Genomic DNA, 22,456 nt, shown 5'->3' with positions numbered 1-22,456 from the left:
GCTATAGTACATACGAGCTGTCTTCAGGTGGAAATCAAGAGTTTCCTGTTACGTCCAATTCCTTGGGCTCGTAGCATAGCAGACTGGCTGAAGGACTAAGAAGAGAGAAGGAAGGTGGGATCGAAAAAGGGGCAGAAAGCCGGCGAGCATTACGTCCTAAATCCTACCTCATCACCTCTTGGATCATTACCTCGACTGCTACCTTTGGTAGCCAATTACCCAATCTCCAACTTATATTCGAGGCACGCAGTATCCTAACATCCTCCATTGCCATGATGACTGATATCGTTCCTTGAGATCCGTCAAAACGATCTTGAGGCTGTTTCAGGAACTTCTACCAACGCCAGATCTTTTAAAGAAAAAAGAATATCTCTGCGGGAAAAGCTATCCTGTCCGAAGGGATTTCTATATTCTGACCGTATTTTGGACAGATTTCGAATGCGTAGTCAATCTTGGATGAGTCCTTCCTGTAGCTTGTGATGCATTTGTCACCGGCTTTCATTGTTCTATCAAATATCTACAATCCTTTGCCATGTTCAATAACAGTTCACCATCCTTCTGCTTGAGACCGAACATGACTGAATCGTAAAGGCATTTAGGCAAACTTGTCTCTCCTCCATTGTATGAGTTTGTAGCGGTCGTGGTCTCCAATGTTGTCTTTGATGGCGAAGTTACGAACGTAGTTGTTTCTGTCGACAAATTTGTTGTTTGTTTGGCTGTCTGGTCTGCCGAATCAGTATACGGCGAAGTGACGCCCTTAGTCGTCGCCCTCATCGTCGTTGTCGCCGAAGTAGGCAAAGACGAGACGAGCGGGTCGGGCGCTGCGTCCGCCTTCGCGGTCTTAGTTTGCGTTGATGTGTGTTCAGTGAGAGTAGTGTCTCTCAAGACTGCAGCCGATCCAGTTGATCCGTGCGGTTGTGATACTATCGAAGTGGTAGCTGTATCTGTAGTCAAGATTGATGGCGGGCCAGTCTTAGCTCCTCCTGAGGGCTTCTGAGTTGAAAGGTCTTCGGACGAAACTGTGCGTTCTTCCTTGAACGAGGTGCCACTCGGTTTCTCCGTCTTGCTATCATGAGAGTCATCTGTTCGTGGAAGCGTTGATGTTGTTGACGATGGCGATGATGGTGCCGTCTCTAATTTGGTCGTGTCGGTGATTGACGACCGAGCAGATGACGCTTCGGTTGCCGACTCCGGAGTTTGTTCATTCTTACTCACCGTATCCGTGATTTCGGATGACACGGCACTGGACGAGACATCTGAGAGTGTTGATGTCCCTGTAACTTCGTCGTTTACAGTGGCGTACGATGAGGCCATATCCTGCCGAGCGGTTGAAGTTTTGACCGCTGGATCTCCACTGATTGTCGGTTCCGTTTCAGGCACATCTGCTGACTGAGTGGCCTCGGACGTGGCCGAAACATCCGAATGGTCACGCTCACTCGTATGAGCGAGGCTGTCTTCTTCATCTATTGACGATGGGGCTGTAGGCTTCGATGTTGCACTGCTCGGTACGTCACTTATCGACTCTGTTGGCGTATGGGCTTCAGGTCTGGTGCCAGTCTCTTTACCTTCTGTAAAAGGCGGGTAGGGCGTGCCGGCAGATTGAGTTTCACCCGCGACCGATGGAGACGATGGATGAGAGTCATCGGCAAACACGGTGCTGAATCTAGTGCTAGTCTCTACCGTCTCATACATGGTGCCAGTTGATCGATGACGATACCCATCAGCATCGGCAACGGACGTGGATTCGGGAGTTTCTTGTGTCTCAGTTGTTGGATCTACTATGGAGGTGTCCGACATATCCTTAATGCGAAGGGAAGGCGGACATCCATCGGTCCACTTTCCTGATCGGGATGGTCTGATTGTGACATTGTAGCTGAGTTCGGGATAAATTAAATTTATATTTGTGGTTGGATTGAGCGCCTCGAATTCTGGTTCAGTGATCCCCAAATCCCACATGACTACCGCAAAGTTCTGGCCTCTCTCTGGATGCCACAAGCCTATACCGCTGGGATAATCGCACCTCGCGTGAGCCAGGGCGACCAAGGGAAGAACAATGATTGACTTCATCGTGGTATTGCCCTACAGTAGCACGATGCAGATGATACCAAGCTGGTGGAAGGGCAGGGACTTGGATTATATTATTGCTTCTCGCTGTGAAGTCTGTTAATGGACGTTCGCTAGATCCTGAGGTAGCCTCGTTTTCGCTGGTGGCAAGATGCTCCACCGTCCAAAATGGAAGGTCGGCAGGGAGCGGGGAAACGAGATCAAAGGCCCGATCGACACCAAAGCTCATTTAGCGATACCATATTCCGAATATCTTGGAAAGTCGATGCAATTATCATGTGAATGGCACTAAAATATGGCAGTCGATACGAGACACTATAGATTGATGATACGCAGAGCGTTGGTACATCCATCATTATGCGCATTGGCATTCACGAAGGCCAAATCTCACTTTATTCGGTGCTGGTCACCAGCGACCCCATTGGGCACGCCGAGATAGGCTGCATGGAGAGTAGGAAGCAGCAAAAGTGGCCTTCATATTCTTCAACTCCAGCAATGGCATCAGAACTCTAGATAGCTTTTACTATGCCATAATAAAAGAAAGGCAGAAAAAGAATAAGAAAGGGAAGGAAAACAGTAAGAGAAAAAGAAACAAGGGTCCGTTCAGTTTATAAAGGGGACCAAATGCGATCAATTAGAACCAGAATGTGTTGTATTCGATTTGATGATGCTGAAGGCTGGCTCTGAATACCCTACTTCATCGGTACCAAATGGCTTCGACTAATCATAAGAATATACGGTGCTCTCGAATCTCTCCACAGATGCGGCCAATCGTGTCTGCAGACGAGCTTCCCAATACATCTTCTCCATCAGGTTGTGAGAGTATGGTGCTATCTCGCTCCTCCCGCAACACAAATTCATCTCTCTCTACAAAGAGTCTGTCGTCTTCTGTTTGATGGTGTCCTGGAACCCTAAGTGGGTTCTCCTGTGTATCGAATCGTAAGGCTTTGCGAACGCCGTGAATAAGGTAACTGATGGCTAATATTTCGATAACCTTTGAACGCTGAGTTTGGGGAACCATGCAAGCCTGGGCCTCAATAGCGGTACGAGATATCTCTATCCTCGTACGATGCGTGCCGAACCTCTGATCGAATGTCGAAATCACTCTCGCCGAATGGTGTTCGAGATGCTCGCGGATATAAACATCAACGTGCCCGAACGCAAGGATTGTCTGTATCATGCTATGATATGTATCAGAACGCCGCATTGCATCTCGGTGAAAAAGAAGCAAGTTCGCTGTCATTCTCTTGCATGAAAAGTTTTCTTCATGAAAGTTGAGAGCATGATTCTCGAGTTGCTGCGCCATTATCGCGTTGGTATATGAATCGGCAGTTGACACGACGTTGTGAAGGGCGATAAATATCGGAATAGTTGATGGTATCTGGTTAAGGGTTTCAAGCCAGCTTGGCGATGAATTGAGTGGTTGCTTGGCTCTGGATGAAAGCAGGGCTGAAATGCGAACCAGAAGTTTTTTTTCAAACCAAGTCCCTTATATACCTCAAATTAACGTAGCAATATACCATGTCAGCGAGATAGAGTCAGCCCAGAGTTTCAGTTATACAACATCCACGTCTATGATGGATTATGTAAACGAACTACGCTATATTCTGATGCATCGAGCTCGGATTAGACGTTCTAAGATCATACTAACCATTCCCGCTTCCAATAGTCTAGGGTAAGTGATAATGTCCGTTCACAACACCAGACCTCTCAGCCTTCACTAATGTATGGCCCGGGAATCGAGGCCGAATTAGGCAGAAGGAGCAGAAGGCGATACTCCCCTGGTGGTTTTATCAGCAGTTAGCCTGAACAACAATGCCTGTTCACAACAAAGTTTGTTCTACAAATAAAAGACTGAAGGGGTCACTTTGAAAGGTACACCGGATCGTGATGGCGATTATAACTACGAGATTGATATTCAATGTGTGACTGTAACTCTTGGTGTCGACCAAAACCCCTGTGAAGTCTGATCAAATAGCCACATGAGGAATATTAACCTAGAGGGCACAAGGTCTTCGTTAGGTTTTTGGTAGTTACTAGCTTCTGTCTTGTTATTACCACTATGACCCTTCTACCAGCCTTTTTACCGTTCTGCCATGATCCACTGATCCTTGCTTATGCAACATACATCCCCTATTGCGACTTCTTCGCTCGAGAACGGCCAAATACGGCGAGTACGCCGCATGCTAAGCAGAGAGCGCCGCTGGAGGCGACAATATAGAACAAGAGAGCAATGGCTTTACATGTTGCGTTAGCGCCATATGCTATCATGCTATGAGCCTCATCTCCTCCCCCCGTATCCCGCGAGACGCCTGCAAGTGCCTCGTGCAGGTCTCCTTCATCATAATCGAATGACCCAAGAGCCGACTTTAGCAACGACATGCCGCGGTTTTCATAGACAGCACCTGCAATGATCAATGCCATAGAGATACCACCCATCAGGCTCATGTTCAGAAGCGCAGCGCCTTCAATTCGATCTCGGAGGTCTTTGTGAATCCGGTTCGAGATGGCATTGCTGTGCTGAAAGTGTAGGCCAAGTCCCACGCCCACTAGAGCTGTGAGGCCCATAACCTTACTTTCGGAAACATTTGGTGCAAGAGTAGTAGCAAGGGCTGTTGCCGATCCGAGTGTAATGGCACCGCCAGCGAGGTAGATTAAACCGTAGTGCTTTACTCTTGGCAGACAAGCAGCGATGATGACCACGGTGACGATGAAAGGAAGAACAAAAGGTAAGAGACGCACGGTTTGTTGTAGCGCACTCAGCCCCTTTGAGAAGGCATAGAACAGTGGCATATAGTAGAGCATGATGGCGTAGGTAGCACCGGCGCAACCTGATGCTACCCATAGAGGTATCATATGACGCCGAGCCATGATTTTGATGGGGACCACCTGATGGCGAGGTCGCTTCTGGTAACTGCGAAGTTGTTGAACAACCCAAGCAGCAAGCACAACAGCGAACATAGTCCAGATGGCGATACAGGGCGCCGAGCTCCATTCCCATACCGGGCCGGAGAAAGGTGGCCGCGATGGCGAAGAGTACGGTTGTAGCTACTTGAAGGACGATCCCCAATATGTCAATATCAGCAAGACAATCTCGCAGAGGAAGATTATTGGTTTCGGGTCTGCCTGGCACAAAAATCAGGGCGCAGATGATGGCAAGGCCCAGGAATGGTAGATTGATGAAGAAAGCCCAACGCCAGGTCGTGGCAGAGCTCTGCACAAAGGCGCTGCCTACTGGGCCTCCTACTACAAGGCCAATGGCCCACAACCCACTCATGATGCCATAAAGGAGAGGACTTTGACTGTCGGTCGCATACATGGCAAAGTATGATATGGCACTGCAATGAACATTCAGTATGCGCCACATGGGACGGGCAACGACGGAAGAAATGGAGAGGACTAAGCTCTCACTCACCAGTTCTGGCAGATTGAGCCTCCAATCCCCATGATCGCTCGGCCAGCGATGACTGTGGAGATGTTGCCCGCCACGCCCGCCAGGGTCGCTCCAACAAAAAATATAGCGATGCTGATGATATACACGTAACGTATATTGAAAACATCGATGACGTTACGAGCAAAGGCTAATGTAGCAAAGTTGGCAAGGGAGTAAGAGAGTCCAATCCAAGGAAGAAACTCGATATGACCGAATGCCTCATAAAGCTGTGGTTGGATGTTGGCAACGTTACTTACGTCGAACCCTGGCATGACGGTGATTAGCATTGCCGATCAGCTAGCTCCCTCGATTAAACGTTTTCAGTAACATACCGTTGATGATGCAAGTTATGTAAATGGTAAGAATAGTTCCCAGTCCTATTCCTGCTTGAGGCTGGGGTGGTTGTGAATAGAAGAAACATGGCATTCTCGTCATTTTGATGTGAGTCTCTCGAGATGATATGCTGTCTGTTGAGCACCTTTCGACCGCACTATTGACTTGAAAAGGTTCTTGGACAAGTAACCACACTACTTTCTTATACGATGGGGAGGAGGCCCAGGTGGAAGTGATAGTGGTGCTGTTTGATGTGTCCTACATCGGCTTGCCACTTTCCATGCATGTGATGAACGGTCGCAAGACTAAGTGGATCTATTGGGCTGTTTGGTAGTCAATTAGAACTTGTATTTGGATAAGGCCCTGTCGTGAGATCTGATGGGGTTAGATGATTCTTTATCTCAGTGTTTCTGGAGGTCGTGAACGTCCGCCTCGACGTTAGTTTCGGAGGACGTTTTGCTTACCTAGCGTTCTGGGCTAAATGCGAGGCGTGTCGTGAGTTCCTTGCATGTCTAAGCAAGAAACTCACATATCCATAGATGAAAAGGCCGGGGTTTGGACTGGCTAGTTATGGCCATTCCGTCGAGGACATGCTATCCCGTAGACTGTACTCCGCTGAGACTCCAGCAGTAGGGGATATACCGACAGACGAACCTACTCAAACAGCCAGAAAATGAAGAAGGTGGAAAGAAGAAAGCAGGAAGAGGAGGGGAGGCGAAAAAAAGAAAAAAGCAAGAGACCGATGCTATCTCCTTATTTGGCTGCTTCGCTGATCATATATGTACAAAGCTCCGCTGAATGCATGCATTCCCCCTTCTAACATGTCTTTCCATTTGCATACTCAGCTACAGCCCTTTCCATTCTGACTCACATGCATAAAGGTAAGTCTTCAGAGAAACCTGGCTCACTCCCTTGCTGAATGATTCAAGTTGTATCAATGCCTACGATAGATGAAGAGTTAGGGGTAGTCAGCCCTCGCTCGGTATTCATTGTTCGACTAGTCGTGCGTTTTTACAATGGCCTTCTACTCTTTGTAGCTTGGTTAGCGATTTTGTCTCTAGGGATGACAATCTTTGGCCTATCCCAACCGGACAGCTTGAGTGGCCTCGAGTTCACGGCAGCAGCTCTATTGACCAGTACGGCAATCACCGCGGTCGCCGCAGTCGCCATCACCACCATGCTTCAATTCAATTTCCGGTCGATAAAGGGTCAATACGAGAGACTGGATCTTATAATGTCTTGGGTGCCTTTGTTCTTGCTTGATGTCGTCATACTGCAAGCCATGGCGGGCTTGTTGCTTTGGCATACCAACAACTTCCCAAGCGAAGTCGTCGTGTTCTTTGCTTTCGAAGTACTGGTCTTGCTCATCGCTATGATCATAGTATCTATTTGGGCTAGGAGAAAGATCAAATCGCTGGTCGGCATGGCCCACCTGAACACTGATGATATCGAAGGGCTGGACTGGAACGATGGACCTGGTACTCCGTACCAAGATGAATGCTCATGCTCCCCTCATCCATGCTCCATTCATCAGCCTTAGCTAAAGAGTGAGTTCATATGCTAGTCATACCGGAAAGAAACAGACTGAACTCGCTGGTTCGAACCTGGATCGCGGATTCTCAGATGCGAAGAGCACGAACGGAGTTGTAAATGGCCAGATCTTAGACGTTTGAATAGGCAACTGACCTCGGGAGACATGTAGAATAGAGGTATACTCGGCTTCAATACAAGCTCTCTCACTATCTCTTTTCAAAGGACAAGTGTGTGAATGGCTGTGCGACAAACGCTACATTACAGTAATCCCCGAATAACACAGGAGCCTACAGCATATGATATAGATTATAAATATATCCTGCAAACGTATCTCATATGAACGAAATGGTAAGTTTTAACATAAATATCTCTCTCTATCGGAGTAGCCCTTGCTGAAGCCCAGCATGCGGTTGAGCGACAAGCCTTCAAGTTCAACAACGATGCTACGACCCGACCTGTACTACAGCACAAATGTAATCAGAGTACAAGCCTTGAATCTGGTTACAATACCAGATGACAATGGGCTTGCACTCCTCTGCCATAAGCTTCAATCCCAAGATAAGGCCAGGCTTGTAGGCCAAAGGTTGCGGATGCGCACCAGTCGCTGCTGGTCAAGAATGACCGGTGGAAGGAGAATTACGGGCCGAGAGGTTGAAATCGGACACAGAATTTACTCTATCGCATCGCGGGGTAGAATACAGACGGGGTGTTCGAATGAAAAAGGCTAAAGATCGCAGCAAGTGTACCGGGAGCGAACAGCTCCTTCGGACAGTCGAAGCGGGATTATCTTAAAGGATGATTTAGGTTCAGTCCACAGAGCGTCCTCTATTAACCAGACAGCCCTCTCTATAATTCCTTGCCTGGGTTGGCTTGAAAGGTGACAAGTTGATTGAATTCCTGCCACCTAGGTCTACGTCTGCTCAAACCTATCACTGCTGTTTCTGTTGTTACTGTTGTCGCTGCTGCTGCTACCTCAAGTAAATGACGCTCAGTTCGATCATGAATCATTTCCGGGCTACTCGACGAACCTCGGTACATTCCGGAACCGCTCCTTGGATCGGAAAAGGCCTATCTCTCGTCGAGAGACACTGGAAACTGCTTGCAACAGTCTACTCGGTGATTGTCTTGGGTGTCATTGTCTCATGTGGGATAACCAGTACGTTGTTTTGATCTGACAGACTTCAACAAGCGCGACCATCTTGTGACTGATCATGGAATGGACAGTTGCCATCGAGAGGCCTTTCGACTTGGCAAAGAGGTCTTGGGGAGGATTTGACGAGCGTCCAACGACCGCCAAGTGTTATCGACAGGAACGAACGGCAATGCTTCTTGCCTTTTTTCTAGGATCCTTCGGTATCGATCAGTTCTACGCTCACCACTGGCCTCTAGCTGTGTTCAAGCTGTTAACTCTCGGTGCCGGTGGGATTTGGTGGTTTGTCGACATTGTTCTCTGGATGGTAGGTGGCGTGTATGGCACGCCTGGGTGTCCGGGCGGGAGCGAGCATTCCTGGCAGTACTAGTGGGCGGCTAGTTCGATAGGTTTCTATGTCGCTGGTATGTATCTGGAAGCCACGTATATAGAAGAAGTGTTTGGCCAGCTGAGTCGGTAGTGACCAGTTATGCTATACTGTACCGTAAAGATTAAAATCGAATGTCCCTCCTTGACAGTCATTGGTTTATAGCGTATAGATGTTTTGGACTGTGTTTTATTGCTTCCAAGTATTTCATACCTAGTGGCACGGTATCTACATACTCACCTGCTGATGGCGTACGTGCATGTTCAAAAAATGCAATGCGGCTTCATCGCAGATTGTCAACAACCGCTACTTTACCACCTCCAGATGCTGGTCTCCCAACGCTAGAAGGAATGCTACAGTACTGTTTCGAGGGAATTGTTATTCTTCAGTTATCTCAGAATCTGGAAGCATAATAAATTCGTCTTAGTGCCAGCCAAGAGATACTCTGGCGATCGAATGCATTCCATATTGCCTATGGCTCAATTGAACGAGATTAATTACGCCATTCGTGGCAGATGTCTTCAGGCCCATCCTCCTTAATCTACTGGGCCACACCAGCAACAGGACTGAAAGTCCCCATCTCCTTCGCTGAGGAAGTCCTGCAGGTGCTTCTCCATGTGCGTTTATCACTCGAGACAGGTTTTGTCCACGATAGTTTACAGGCAAAATCAAACAGTGGTTCGCCCACTTTAGACACAAAATATCTTTCAACCTTTCAGTAAGTAAATGGCAAGATGACGACCTCATGTGAGTTTTATCCCTCTAATTAATTACTTCCATATCGACTTTGAGTCTATAGTATAGAGTAGATTGTAGAGGTAGCCCCATCGTGGAGGATACAGGCGGCGCATCAACAAGATAACTGCAGATGAGTCGCTTCTGCAACCGAATGCCTGCTTAGCTGCTGCATCTTATCTACTCTTGCCGTTTCGCTGCACCATACAAGCTTTGATGTGCCGTTGACACATTTGTGTGATTTGCAAAGGTTTTGGGGAGTTCGGGAATAAGCGATCGAATAGAGGGTAGTGGAGGTTGAAGAGCTAATGGTACGCGTCGTACTAGTGGGCGTTGAGTCCATTCTACATGCCGATCCGTTTCGACATTTCTTGCCTGGGCCCCCGGACTTCTTGGTACACCGCTGCGGTGCGAGGCCATGGCTCGAGTAATGCGATGCTTGATAGAATGGTGTGATAAGCCTCTCCGCGGCTGGTTTCCCTGATGATCCTGAAATCGCCATGTGGACACCATTTGTAATTGACCGTTGTATGTTCTTGATCCCCGGTGGTCGAGTGCCGCAGGCGCATCTCCTGGCTTCAGCCGCCGATGTTTGGTGCTTCTGGTCCAGGCTGGAGCCGACACTGGTACCTCTGGTTCGCGAATAGGAGCGGGCATGAATGGTCCTGGCTCTTGGTATGCTTGATTGTGTTGTCCCTGGCCCGTCATGACCCTTTGACACATTTCTGGTTTTGGATGCAGATTCTTCTCTGAAGAGACATCCATGGATTGCAAGATAGCGGGATTGAAATACATGCTCGCGGCAGGAATCAACCCGTACTGCTGCGGCACAGTGTTGCTATAAGAAGAGAGCCCCTGGTTTCCCACAGGTTGAGCCATGCTTTGAATGCTCAGAGGGTCAGGCTGATGAGTTCCGGCTTGTATGGGAAAATGGGGTGCTGTCATTGTATAGAGTCTTTCAGCTTTATCTTGGAGGCAATAGAATTGTTGATAGTATGTGCGGAATACGCAAGCATAGGAGTATGACAGTCGATACAGTTTCTTTGTGGTGCTATTGAATGGCGAAGTTATCTTGCAGTATAGCCTATTCTATCTATATGCGCAGCTGTATATATTCGACTGTAATACGCTACCTATGGGACGCAGAACCATAGAGGTGTATTTTGGACGATACATGTAGCGAAGCCTTAGACGTGGGGCGGGCTCCATCCATGTGAAAGATACAGGTTGGTCCGTTCTGGACGATGCGTACTGCAAACAGCAAGTTTTGGATTTCGGAAAACAACAGGATTCTACAGCAAGACTACCTGCCCTCTGAGAGATTTCCCCGACCGAGAGATCGTGGTAGTCTGGTTTGCTCTTGCCTCCAACTTGTACCGGCATCTTCAGAACTGTACTTGGGGATCTGAAAAGGCTTCGCCCTAACACCGGACATCAAGGTGCGGCACACTATGCATCGAGTGTTCCTAAGTAGTATCCTCGTCTATCTTCTCCATGCTGTGATTCCATTTGGACACTATACTAGGCCAGTGAGGTGGCAGTCTCGACGATCCCAGCACGACCAGAGGTGCCGCCTCTTGTTGGTACTTCGTTGCACTAGCCTGACCATCAGACCGCTCAACCAGAATTCTCACGGTCTCATTGCCAAACATCGCTCCTTCGAGACGGTCATGTATTCTATCCTCGGACAAGCCCTTTAGCATAGCGAGGGTACAGACGAAGACCAGCGCGCGGCACATGCCTATGCGGGCGATGCGTGATGCAACAATCAACAGGCAGTCTGACCCGAGTCTCGAACGCATCCAGTGATTGAGTTCATGGATGTTTGGACGGGACGATAGTCCTGTCAACATTATTTTCTGCGTCCTCTCGGCCTTAGCTTTGGGCAGGTCCAACCTGATCCAGTCGATCAGATCGTCCCAGCGTCGCAGTGACCCTTTGACGTGGCTAGAGTATATCCTGGAAAACCTGGGCTGGGTCAATGTGCAATCTATAACCTCGAGCTTGATGCTCCTCAGCTTGTTGACGGCTGAGTATTCCAGCTTTGGGTGAAGTTGCTTCACTTCTTGTAGAATCTCTAGAATCACCTAATTAGGCATCATCGAACAGAAGTGATAGGTGCAAAGTGAAGACGGACCAAGTGCAATTCCAAAGTCCCCCTCGTACTCGAAACAAATCCATCCTGAGCGGGCGTCATTGTGAAATTGCCAATCTATAACGCCACAGTCTTGTAACCAGTAACTTATGAGCTCTCGTGCACCGCCAAAGGGAATCTGATAGTTTGTAAGTGATTTGAGGCATTGTGGCGGAGTATAGGTATAGGAATCGCTCTCAGAAATCGTTTACATTATATATGGGAATGTAGTAACGTTCACTACTACGACCAGCCGGGACATCAATAAGATGCGTCGGCAGATCCAGAGAACTCTGTGGCATGCTCTCGTGTTATCTTCTCGGATTCCAGAGTTCTCGGGTAGTGCTTTGGAGAATGAGAAGTGGAAAGAGATGATGCTACTGCCAAAGACATAAGGAAGGGAGGGTTTATTTCTTATGAAAGGGAACAGATGTTTTGCGACAAACTAGGATCAATTCTCCCTTAGAAAGGAAAGGCCAATCCTAGATTTCTATATTCAGCAGTTCTGGCTACCAGCCCTCTCTCCCGGCATGGAAAACTGAAGCACGTATGCTCCCTCAGCGATAATCGATCGAGCCAGTCCCTAAAAAGACGAACTTCACAAAGTTAACATATAGACATAACCATCCAGTTTTGTGTGAAAAAAAGACTCATCATAACTAGACCAAGTACATACAGTTCAAGTCCGCCTAGGCCACGTCGTCACGGACACCGCGTCGGCATGCGCCGCCTCTTCATCTTCCTCATCGTCACTTGAGGGGATCCACAGGCAGCAGAGGTCCTCATCCTCCCCATCTTCTCGACATGGATGATTATGGGTAAACTCGATGGATATGGATATGTGATTATCCTCTTTAAGATCATTCGTAGTTCTCGGCTCGACCCTGCTCTGAACGGCATGCGATAGCGAGTCGAGGGTATGGCTAGTCACGGAGTCATCGATCCTGTGAATGGATTCACTACTGGGTACCTGAACGTAAAGATTTGGCGATTTATCTGGTGCCTTCACTAGCTTCTTGATCCTCTCCCATGCTTTGACTTCTTTCGTAGGGCCATACGTCTCATCCACAATGCGGCGTCGCAGCGTTCTTTTCTTGTCAATTCTAGTGTATTCACTACGAGTCATCGATTCCTAGGGAGTGATGGATACAAACATCGCCAAACATGGCAATAGTGCATATTTAAGCATTCCAAGGGGATCCAAGAGGCCTTTTTCCAATTTCTGAGCCTAGCTGGTCGTACAGTAAGTACGTTCCTTTTTGATACGTGACACTTTGAAGATTCGCTCTTTCGATTGGGACGCGCCTCATCCTATTTTAGCCCCTGGATAACTGCCGTTGGTCGCAAGTCTCTCTTCGTCTGCTTCTGCGACAGGTGTAGCAGGACTTTATTCAGCACCTTGCGTTCTCTGTCCGATCTGACCAATGCATCCAGTGTAGAGCCTTCGAGACGGGAATGCTTTGGCCGGCTGGGATCACAGTACAAGTCGGTGATGGGCTTAGACACAGAGCTGTGGAATATGCATCCCCAAGTCAAGGGTGACTTTAATCTGTCACGTACGAATACTGACGATCCAGATTCACTATGGCGGTTTAAAATGCCACTGTTTCAGTGGGAAACAGGAAATTCAGGAAGCCTACGATGACAATAAAGTCGGAAGTATTCATATACAGTATTGTAGCGCTTAGTGGTTGTTTGTAATGGTGCTCCTCTCGGTACCAGTCATCTCTACATCCTCTGCGTCCTCCTTCATATCAAAATCATCATCCGACGGCGGCCATAACACGATCGCCGGAATACACATTTTGTTATCCCTCGATGCCTCTTCATTGTCTATATCCATCGGCTCGAACTGCGCGCTAGTATCCATCACTTGTCCCGCCACTTGTGTATCATGTCTTAGATTAGCTTCAAATCTCTCGGTCTTCTCTTGCTGACGAAGCGTCTGAGGATTTTCTCTCCGCGGAAATAGCGGCTGTAGGGCAGGTAGTGGCCTTACGTTCTGTTTTCGCATCAAGCCAATTATATGCATGCCAGGTGGAGAGTGGACAGGATGCGGAGGTGGCAAGTTTCACATCGGCACGGCGAGCAGGGCTTAAATAGCAAACGAGTGACTTTGTTTTGGCCACATGGAACGAGACGGGACTGGCGGCCTTTCTTACTTTTTATCGCTATGAGCTTGATACCGCTCATCCTGTGCACGCAGCCATGTTCGTCTGGTTCTGGCTTCTTCCTCCCATTGAAGCAATCCATGGTCTATATTCTGTCAGCGCTCAGTATGAGTGCTTGGCATAAAGACATAAGGGTGTTTCCGACATTATGAATTAGATTTTGCTAATTGTCTCACATGTATTGGGACATCTACGACGACCGTCTGTGCAGGTGCACTTCTCACCAAACCACATGCAGAATCAGGCTGTTCCTTAAACGGTAAGAAGCATCCCAGGTAGCGGGAGCGATTATGGAACAACGTCAGGGGCATTAGTTTTACAGTACCTAGGCCAATAAATAAATCTATTTGATCTATCGTTCCTTTCTTTCTTCTTCTACGCATCTTGTCATCTTTTTCTCTCAAGACACCCATCGAGACATCCATCAAGACATCTATCAAAACTTATCGTGCTGTTCCTTTTCTGCCCTCTTCATTTTCGTTCTTGAATGAATAAAAGAGAGGAGAAAGAAAGTACAACTACGAGCACATCAGAGAAGACCGATCAAGAAGACCGATATACGCTTGATGTTCATACTCAACAGGCTGGCATCGCGGGCGGCATACCGATCATGCCCTGACTTCCCATTGGCCAACTTGTATTATTGTTCATATCTGGTCCAGCATACTCGTAACAATTCATCTCAGACAATGCTCTAGTGATGATCGCTAACAGCGGGTTTCCAGCAAAGTGACCCGACTGCGGTCCGTCCTCTGCCGTCGTCGTGGTATGTTTCGAACTGTCTGGCCAACCTGTCGCAGCGGTCGACCGCGGGCTAGGACGAGTCTCGTCTGATGGAGTCCGCGCTTGCATCTCAATGTCACTCTTCGACTGGGCGGAGGGCATGTGGCTGTCGCTGGTTGCCGCAGCCGTGGACTGTGTAACTTTTGCGGCACCATTGCCAGCATCAGCAATAGCGTCGGTGTCGCGGTTCGCCAGTCCACCGTCGCCCAGACCTCCCTCGGCTTCGATGGGAGCCTGACGGACGACATGTGGGTCGGTTGAGGGAAGATGCATCATATCGATGGGCAGGTGACCGTTGTCAAGTTGATCCATCATCTCCATGCCCAAGTCCACGTTCATGTCCATACCCATGTTGTCTAGATCAAAGTCCAGGATGTCACCCCAGTGATGTGCGCCAGGGAAATCTGTCACTTGGCCAAAGTCCATCAGAGCCGACTGCATCCAGTCATCTTCTGCCATCGTCGTCGTCAGATCGACAGATCCTGGCTCATCGCCGTGACTACGCTGGACTGCATCATCCGACTGGCCATTCATAGCCATGGAAGCAAAGGGTGCGGTCGGCTCACACCACGGCTCGCCTTCCGCATCCTCGTCTGCCATAGAAGTGTATGGCATCACGGTGTGCTGATCATCTGGTACGTCATCATGAAGATGACTCGAGGCAGCATTGTTCAGTTCCGCCGGCTCGCTTCGATCGGGAACCTCACGACGACGACCACCGCCTCCGTAACCGTGGTTATGGTCATCATCTTCGCCGTTGCCGTTGCCGCTGTCGTTGCCGTCGATATGACCGTCGATATGACCGTCGATATGACCATCGGTATTGTCAGCACCGCGAACAGCATTATCCGCGCAAGCGTCGAGGCGAGCTTCCAATCGGGTTCTTGTCGCGGTCTCTCCGGGGCCGGCATTGCCACGACCCCGGCGTCGGGTCACCTTCGGGGCTGGACTGGCTGGAACGTCCCAGATACTGTCACCATCGTCCTCGGCTTCGGATTCGCCGTCGCCGGCGACGATGATTTGCGGCTGGGTCGGTGAGGCGCCAGACCCTGATGAGCCATCGCACTGACGACCTCTGCTGCGAAGACTGAACACACGGGGTGATGGCTTTGGCGCTGGTTTGGTGACCCGGCACGGCTTCGTATTGGCTGCCTGCTTCCGTTGTCTCGCTGGCCTCAGAACAAGCTTGCCATTAGACACAACCTGCCTCCGCCAAATATCGTGAATCTGTAACCACCATCCTGGTCAGCGACTTGCCCGATCGACTTCTTCAGCCTTCCGCACTTCTACACTTCTAAACCTACCACGTCATTCGTGTCTTCCGGTAGCGATTCCCCCTCTGGGACGTACACTGAGCCGTCCCAGAATCCATGGATCTTGTTGTAGAACGCAAGCACGGCGATCGTACCGCAGTCCTTGCCGAACTGATAGTTCTTCTTGATCGCCGTCATGCCTCTCTTGCGCATGGTCTGGCTCACCCATCCTCGATCTTCTGGGTGGGGGGACCTGGAACGAGTCTTCCGAGGCGCCATGTCTGCCTCTTCAGCCGAAATGGAAGCAGAGACGAAACAGTGTCGTCTTGGTCTCGATGTTGTCCCAAGATATGGAAGCTGTGTATGTATCCAATGTAGACCATCTTTTGAACGAACGGCGGAATTAAGTGGATGAATCGTCCTGTCCCGAACCGGACTTGCGACTCTCTTGCAGCACAGAACGGCCCATTTCGCCCGCTATGCCTTTTTGCCAGGCCAATGTCTTGATTCGAGTTCATTTTCGGCCTTCTTTCGTCGTCGAGCCATTGCCGAACTTTCCAGACGTGCCTTGCCAAGGACTGTTGGTCGGTCATTGTGCAGCGGAACGGGTCATGTCGGTGTTACTCCATGGTCGTTGCAAAAATCCTCATTCAATCCGGGTCCAATTTCAACCTCTCCATCGCGTACCAGAGTGTCGGGACGAAAGCAACGTCAAGATAGGTCGAAAAGATGAAGCGAGGGGGATGGATGAGGAATATGAGACCCAAACCCATGAAAGAGGTGGGTCAAGTGTCTGCTAAAGCCAACACCTCTTTCGAATCCCTGGTTGTGGATCCAATCTCACAATGCCGTTGTCGATCATGTTCTTCAACGTCCTATTTCCGCCTTCCGCTCTTCCGTATATTGCTTGCCCCCACCTATTGCAGTCCCGCTCAGCGCCAAGGTTACATCGGCAGTTGCGATCGACGTGCTCTGCATTGAACCCACATCACGTGGCACAATAACTGCCAAAACGGACTTTTAACCGATCTAGTGGCCGGGCCCTTGAGCTCTTGGCGGCGGCACATTTCTGCCGCTGTTGGATACTAGCTAGTGTAGGGTAGGTAACCTGTAGTTTCGTTGCTGTCAATGGTCAAGTCCGATGCGCTACTGGATGTTCTACAGTTCAATGTATAGTATAGTGCATAGGCATTTTCCTCCTTGCGACAACATTCTCTTTATTTCTAAGATAGTTATGTCTTGGAGGTACATATATCTACCTTTTAGACAGATATATCGTCCACTTTAGGTGGCAGAATTGGCCGATAAGCCTACTCTTAGCCGCACAGGAGATGTACCTAGAAAGTATATGCGAGCATAAGCACTAGTCCCAATGTAGTTGCGTTCAATGCGAGTCAGCCTTACAGTGACCTTCTACAAGCCATAAACCCAAGCATAATGATTGGTTATTGGGGCTTACTGCAGTTTGCAAGTCCGTTGTGAGGTAGGAAAAATCGCATGCTCAAAACTGTAGTTGCCAGCAGCAATGACTGTTTTTTAGAACGGTGTGTGCGGTAGAGATTCCATTACACCTCGTTCTATTTCGACTTTTCCGTCTTTCTTGCTGGGTGACTGTTTTTTAGGATGTCGCTCGGCTCCGCCAGGATGCAGGTAAAGTCCCGACCTGAGTAGCGAAAACGGCTTCTTGATCCACTTTACTTTTGGAGCTGTCACTGATCAGAGGAGCGGAAAATTGACGCGGCGGAAGCGGACGTTGTCGCTCGGAGACTAAGCACCATTGCACTGATGATCTAGGGCGTTTATGGCACAGCGTAGCGCCCTATTTTCAGGTGGCGTTTGATTTAGTGTCGACGCGAAGACCCTGACTCACGCACCGTTGAAGGAAGCTTTAGTCCGTACTCACAGAGCAGAAGAAACCCTGGCGGGGATCTTGTTTCGTGGGGTCGCTCGTGGAAAACAACTTGAAATGACTCCGCATGCTAAAGTGGTTCCGGTTCCCCGGTTCCCCGGTTCCCCGGTCTCCGGCTTTCCCTTCCCCTCCTTTTGTTTCTTTTTTCTATCGTTTTTTATTTTTTATTATATATATCTTTTGTGGCTCCCCTTTTTTACGTTTCGTAATATGCCTGTCTGCGTCTGTGCTTTCTTGCATGTCTATCTATCCACTTTCACGCTTTCATGGCTCGATGATGTGCTTCACGTGAATCATGAATGAACTGCATATCGCCCCCACATTGCGGGATATCATGTGAACTACAGAGAAGCTAAAATTTGACACTGACTAGCGACCGAGGTCGAACGAAGCGAGGCGCTGAAGAACTGGTGCCGGACCACGTAGATCGTCTAGGTTAGACTGAAGCTAGGCAAGTTATCCGGAATGACAGCACGCGCACTAGCACAGGGGTATCATGGCTGTCAGAATCTGTGTCAACAAGCAAAATCAAGCGGCCCCGATGCTGACCTAAGAATGGCCTGGGCGGGGAGATAACGAAACCGTTGCTGGCTCTATACGGGCTTGTCAGCTGTCGCTCGCTGGTGGGACACTTGATTTGCGGAGTTAATGATGAACTCCACCGGAGAAGGGCAGCAAGGCTCGTATTCGCTGTGATTGGAGATAACCACAAGACCTGTAAAACAACGACAATAGTGATAAGCCATTGACTTGACAATACACCAAGTACTATCTCGCGTTAATTGTGTGATAGAATGATACGATCTCAAAGAACCTCGAATTCTGAGACCTTCTAGAAAATCAAGTAACTTGGGGTAGGAGAGGGTGTCAAGACGTTGTCGTAGATTACCAAACATCGCGTGCCTCCTCGTTTCCACTTGGCGTTGGGTTTTCTCTTCCCTTACCTTGAGCTTTATTTTAACCTTCGTAATCTCTCGATTCATGGTGTCAACGCTAGAAAAGGTATCACACGTTTATTCTGGTGTCAGAATGGCCTGTAAGCCGCCGTAGGTTATTTGCTATCAAACAGTCTCTCCAGTTGATACCTCTGGGGGTTACCAACTCCCGTCCTCCCCCAATTGCTTGGCCCTAGAAACCCGAAGTATTTCGGCCGTGCGGCTGTTGGTCCTCGGGATTGGAAATGAGCGCCAATACGAATGATGAAGCGGGGGCATATTATCGCACTGAGCGTGCTTGAAGGGCTAAAGTGAAAGTGATGAGCAGCAGCAAACAAATGTATTGATTGTTGCCAAGCTTTCTCTCGTTCGGCGTATTCCATTCCGCAGAGTTACGTAAAGCATATAGCTAGATTACTAACACAGTAGTTTTCTGAGGCCGTAGATCATGCCTTTTCCTGCGACACGTATCAATCGGCATTGTAGCGCGCCCTCCTACACCAGCGTGAAAGAATCCGGAGGGTTTTTTTATTCTTTTTTATTCATTCACTCATATTTACTTATAACTACTTATACCTATTTATATTTTGTTATCGTTATTCTTACCTAGCTTCTCGGTCCTGGGCAATTGTGAGCCGTTGGTTGAGTCTATCGAAGATCGGGGGTTCTAGTATATCCTGCTGTTTTAGCATGCTGATAGCCAAGTCTCTTTTGGCGGTGATTGGGTAATGGATGGGTCCATGCCGCTTGACAACGTGGGATGACATGCTTATTCAACAACGTGGGATGCGCGCGCCTTGTGCGACAGCTGCCGAGCCAAATTTGGATTTAGAAAACGCACTTGGCTTCAACCGCCCCCACCAGTTTTGGTTGACGTTGTGCATGTGGGGTCAAGCCAGGCGGGCCGGAAGTGAATTGCGGCCCCAAGATCTGCAACGAAACGAGTCAGCAGAATAGGATGGCCCCGAAAGCTTTCAGCATTACCTGTGCGCGTCCGAAGATTTTCGGAGTCGCTTCCACCGTTGAGAAATGGGGTAGTTAATTGTATTTGTCGAAGCGCCATTGCCCTATGTTATCCACTACGGTAACATGCTGCTGCATGCAGCAACATCCCAACATTGAGATGAGAGATTAGGTCCATGGAAGGTGGATGCCAGTAACTCCGCTACCAAACATGCGCTAGGAGTGAGCGGACGAGTCCCCCGAAATTATTGTTCTTCAACCTCAACAGCCATACCAGAAGCAGCTGCGATTTTCCGCTAACGAAGCAAGCGATCAGCTTGTCGTCCCAGGGCGGACGGACAAAATGTCCGATTTCAGAAAAAAAAAAAAAAAAAAAAAAAGAGAGAGCGCGAGTACCTAGGTCTAGAAAGGACGCTTTGGTAGCACCTGCAAATGACGCCAAAGTCTGGACGGTGCCAAACGGTGCTAACTTGTAGGACAGTAGGCAAGCGTAGAAAACGGACGGGTGCATCGCGACTGTATATTGTCGATTTCTGGATGGCTTCAACAAAAACGATCAAAGTCCAAAAGGGGCATGTTGCTGAGGACTTCCGGAGGGTACACAATATTTGTGAAAGGTTACAGTATCTTCCTCCCACGATGGCTGGGTACTTACTCGACCCGTCGGCCGCCCAACAGGAGGGCTGCAGCTGCCTGCGCTGAACCAGACTGTCGGTAACAGCCATTCCCTACATATAAAGCTGCGTTGAAGGGAAGAACTGGACGCTGATACATTCATCGCTGCACCTGCACGGTAAGCTCTGGCACAGTCCCTCAGTCACTCGATCAGTCTCCTTACCGGCCAGCTCTTGCTTTCCCCATCTATTTTTACTCCTTCTGTCATTCTTTTTTATACAAGTGCCTTGATCTGTTCTATCTAATTCTCTTTCTATGGCGTCTTCACAGCCCAGACCATCGCAAGCCTATATCCAGTCGAGCCTTCCAGTGCTAGCACCGCAGCCGGCTCAGCGTATTGCTAGGAGGGCCACCCGGTGCAGGCCTAAACGGGCTGCTCGTAAGGCGCTTCAGGATGTCCGATCTAGTTCACTGGGGAGCTATCGGCTGCCGGTCGATAACATTCGGCAAAGTCGAATGATGCCAGTTCGTGATCGTATGTATGATCGGCAGCCTCAGCTTGTCGCTACTCCCGAGGACGAGCAAGATGACGAGATGGTTTACCATGATGAAGAGTTTGTCCTATTTCTGTCTTCCCCCCATCCCTTCCCCCTTCCCTCTTTCCCTCTCTCTTTGACCTTTTCTACTTTCTCTCTCTCTTTTTCCATTCGTTCCGCCTTTATTCTCTTGAATGTCACTGTACTTGTTCTCATCCCATCTATATTTGCCTTCTTCCACACTGTTTGACGTAATCCTTCGTTTTGCTCGCCTTGCCACGTCAACCACACGGACCACGCAAACGAAGTTAGACTGACAAGAAGTACAGACCTAGCTACGATGAAGAATTTGGAGACCCGCAAGACCCGCAAGATGACGACCGTTATGTTCTGGAAGCCCTAATAAACCAGCAGTGAGTCAGCCTTACACCATTGCACCACTTTGAAGCTGACACCTTGGCTTTACCCCAGATCGAAAGCAACCTTGACACTGTGAGTCGGCGTATCTGTCGAGCCTTTGTTTTTCTTTTCTTTTCTTTCTTCTTCATTTTCTATCGTTCTTCCTTGGCTAATCCTTTTTCCAAAGCATTAATAAAATGCGAACAGAGTTTCTTGAAAGCATGAAGCAGATGAGAACAGAGCTTTTGGACGCCTTGAAGCAGATTAGAACAGAGTACGTCTTAGTCCTAACTTGATCACTAGGGATTTCTTCTCTCTCGTTTCTGTTCCCTTCACCCTTTGTAGCATTTCTTCTTCCTACTTTTCCTCTAATATAGCTAACAGGATCTACAGCAACAATCAATTGCCGCAACGGATAAGTGAGACCATAGTACGCGCGATTAGTGGCCAGACCAACCTTCATGCACAGGGAGCCACAGGCCGAGGTGCTCCTTTGCAGATGGGATTGGACTCTACCGTGGACCCTTCCAATCTGATGAGCAATACCAGAGGAACCGAAAATATCGGCTCGTAAAGGCTAAGTTCCGAAGGCGATCCTCAGGTCTCGCTGGACGCACTGGGAATGGATATCTACACATATTTATGTATACATATGTATCTATACATGCATGGAGAGACGAAATGGTACCATGTTACGACTGGGGGATAAGTTTAATGACATGGCTCAACATACAAATATTATACCGAGTCACGTTTCAGTTCGTAAAGACAATTGGATGGTGATGCAATAATAACATGGTGAATCTCTAAGCTGCAAAGCAAAGTTACAACCGCTTTTTGCTGGGCCGGACAGAGACGGAATGCAGACCTCGGTCCCCTCATGATGACCTCCTAGGGCAGGCCCAAACTAAAACAATATCGATGCTAGGCGAATGGAGCATTTTGCCAGCTGGGGAGAAAAGCAAGAGTTTTCTTATCAAAGGCTAAGTTAGATTGAATAGGTCGCGCGGGTAGAGACGGATACGTAGGCTGTATTCAATGATCACGCTGGCAGGAAGCGCCGGTATGTACGTTTATACGTTGCAGGCGGTTACTGTACCGGGAAAACAATAAAAAGCAATCTCTGTCCACTCAATTCAAATG

At 48.7% G+C, this 22,456-nt stretch overlaps 7 protein-coding genes across 7 annotated transcripts; 4 read left to right on the top strand and 3 right to left on the bottom strand.

The window, feature by feature from the left end:
• Positions 1–498: 498 nt before the first annotated feature.
• FOXG_14817 (uncharacterized protein) lies at positions 499–2,067 on the bottom strand (the record flags this gene model as incomplete). Its single annotated transcript, XM_018394876.1, has 1 exon — positions 499–2,067. The coding sequence occupies one exon, from the start codon at positions 2,065–2,067 to the stop codon at positions 499–501; it is 1,569 nt and encodes a 522-aa protein (XP_018254775.1).
• Positions 2,068–3,934: 1,867 nt separating this feature from the next.
• FOXG_14816 (uncharacterized protein) lies at positions 3,935–6,192 on the bottom strand. The gene has a single exon (XM_018394875.1). The coding sequence runs from the start codon at positions 5,023–5,025 to the stop codon at positions 4,198–4,200; it is 828 nt and encodes a 275-aa protein (XP_018254773.1). The 5' UTR covers positions 5,026–6,192; the 3' UTR covers positions 3,935–4,197.
• FOXG_21774 (uncharacterized protein) lies at positions 5,033–5,239 on the top strand (the record flags this gene model as incomplete). Its single annotated transcript, XM_018402132.1, has 1 exon — positions 5,033–5,239. One exon carries the CDS (start codon positions 5,033–5,035, stop codon positions 5,237–5,239), a length of 207 nt encoding a protein of 68 aa, XP_018254774.1.
• A 509-nt stretch (positions 6,193–6,701) lies between the features above and the next one.
• On the top strand, positions 6,702–7,370 carry FOXG_21773 (uncharacterized protein; the record flags this gene model as incomplete). The annotated part of the gene is made up of 2 exons (XM_018402131.1): positions 6,702–6,711; positions 6,760–7,370. The coding sequence occupies 2 exons, from the start codon at positions 6,702–6,704 to the stop codon at positions 7,368–7,370; spliced, it is 621 nt and encodes a 206-aa protein (XP_018254772.1).
• Positions 7,371–8,574: 1,204 nt separating this feature from the next.
• FOXG_14815 (uncharacterized protein) lies at positions 8,575–8,883 on the top strand (the record flags this gene model as incomplete). The annotated part of the gene is made up of 1 exon (XM_018394874.1): positions 8,575–8,883. One exon carries the CDS (start codon positions 8,575–8,577, stop codon positions 8,881–8,883), a length of 309 nt encoding a protein of 102 aa, XP_018254771.1.
• Positions 8,884–9,247: 364 nt separating this feature from the next.
• On the bottom strand, positions 9,248–9,693 carry FOXG_21772 (uncharacterized protein). Its single transcript, XM_018402130.1, has one exon. It carries the CDS (start codon positions 9,625–9,627, stop codon positions 9,304–9,306), a length of 324 nt encoding a protein of 107 aa, XP_018254770.1. The 5' UTR covers positions 9,628–9,693; the 3' UTR covers positions 9,248–9,303.
• A 10,472-nt stretch (positions 9,694–20,165) lies between these two features.
• Positions 20,166–22,439, top strand: FOXG_21771 (uncharacterized protein). The gene is made up of 5 exons (XM_018402129.1): positions 20,166–20,992; positions 21,244–21,327; positions 21,386–21,406; positions 21,501–21,587; positions 21,707–22,439. Exons 1-5 carry the CDS (start codon positions 20,694–20,696, stop codon positions 21,885–21,887), a joined length of 672 nt encoding a protein of 223 aa, XP_018254769.1. The 5' UTR covers positions 20,166–20,693; the 3' UTR covers positions 21,888–22,439.
• Positions 22,440–22,456: the final 17 nt, after the last annotated feature.

Source organism: Fusarium oxysporum, chromosome 3 (assembly GCF_000149955.1).
Source record: "Fusarium oxysporum f. sp. lycopersici 4287 chromosome 3, whole genome shotgun sequence".
NCBI classification, from domain to species: Eukaryota; Fungi; Ascomycota; class Sordariomycetes; order Hypocreales; family Nectriaceae; genus Fusarium; species Fusarium oxysporum.
Note: the sequence above shows the minus strand (reverse complement) of the source record. Positions and strands in the feature narration are given on the sequence as shown.

Bases quoted from the DNA above. Each gene is read 5' to 3' on its own strand.
- FOXG_14816 (XM_018394875.1), bottom strand. From the start codon at position 5,025: ATGTTCGCTGTTGTGCTTGCTGCTTGGGTTGTTCAACAACTTCGCAGT.
- FOXG_21772 (XM_018402130.1), bottom strand. From the start codon at position 9,627: ATGAGGTCGTCATCTTGCCATTTACTTACTGAAAGGTTGAAAGATATT.
- FOXG_21771 (XM_018402129.1), top strand. From the start codon at position 20,694: ATGGCGTCTTCACAGCCCAGACCATCGCAAGCCTATATCCAGTCGAGC. The intron at 21,328-21,385 runs GTGAGTCAGCCT...GCTTTACCCCAG, and splicing joins GAAGCCCTAATAAACCAGCA to ATCGAAAGCAACCTTGACAC. The intron at 21,588-21,706 runs GTACGTCTTAGT...CAGGATCTACAG, and splicing joins TTGAAGCAGATTAGAACAGA to CAACAATCAATTGCCGCAAC.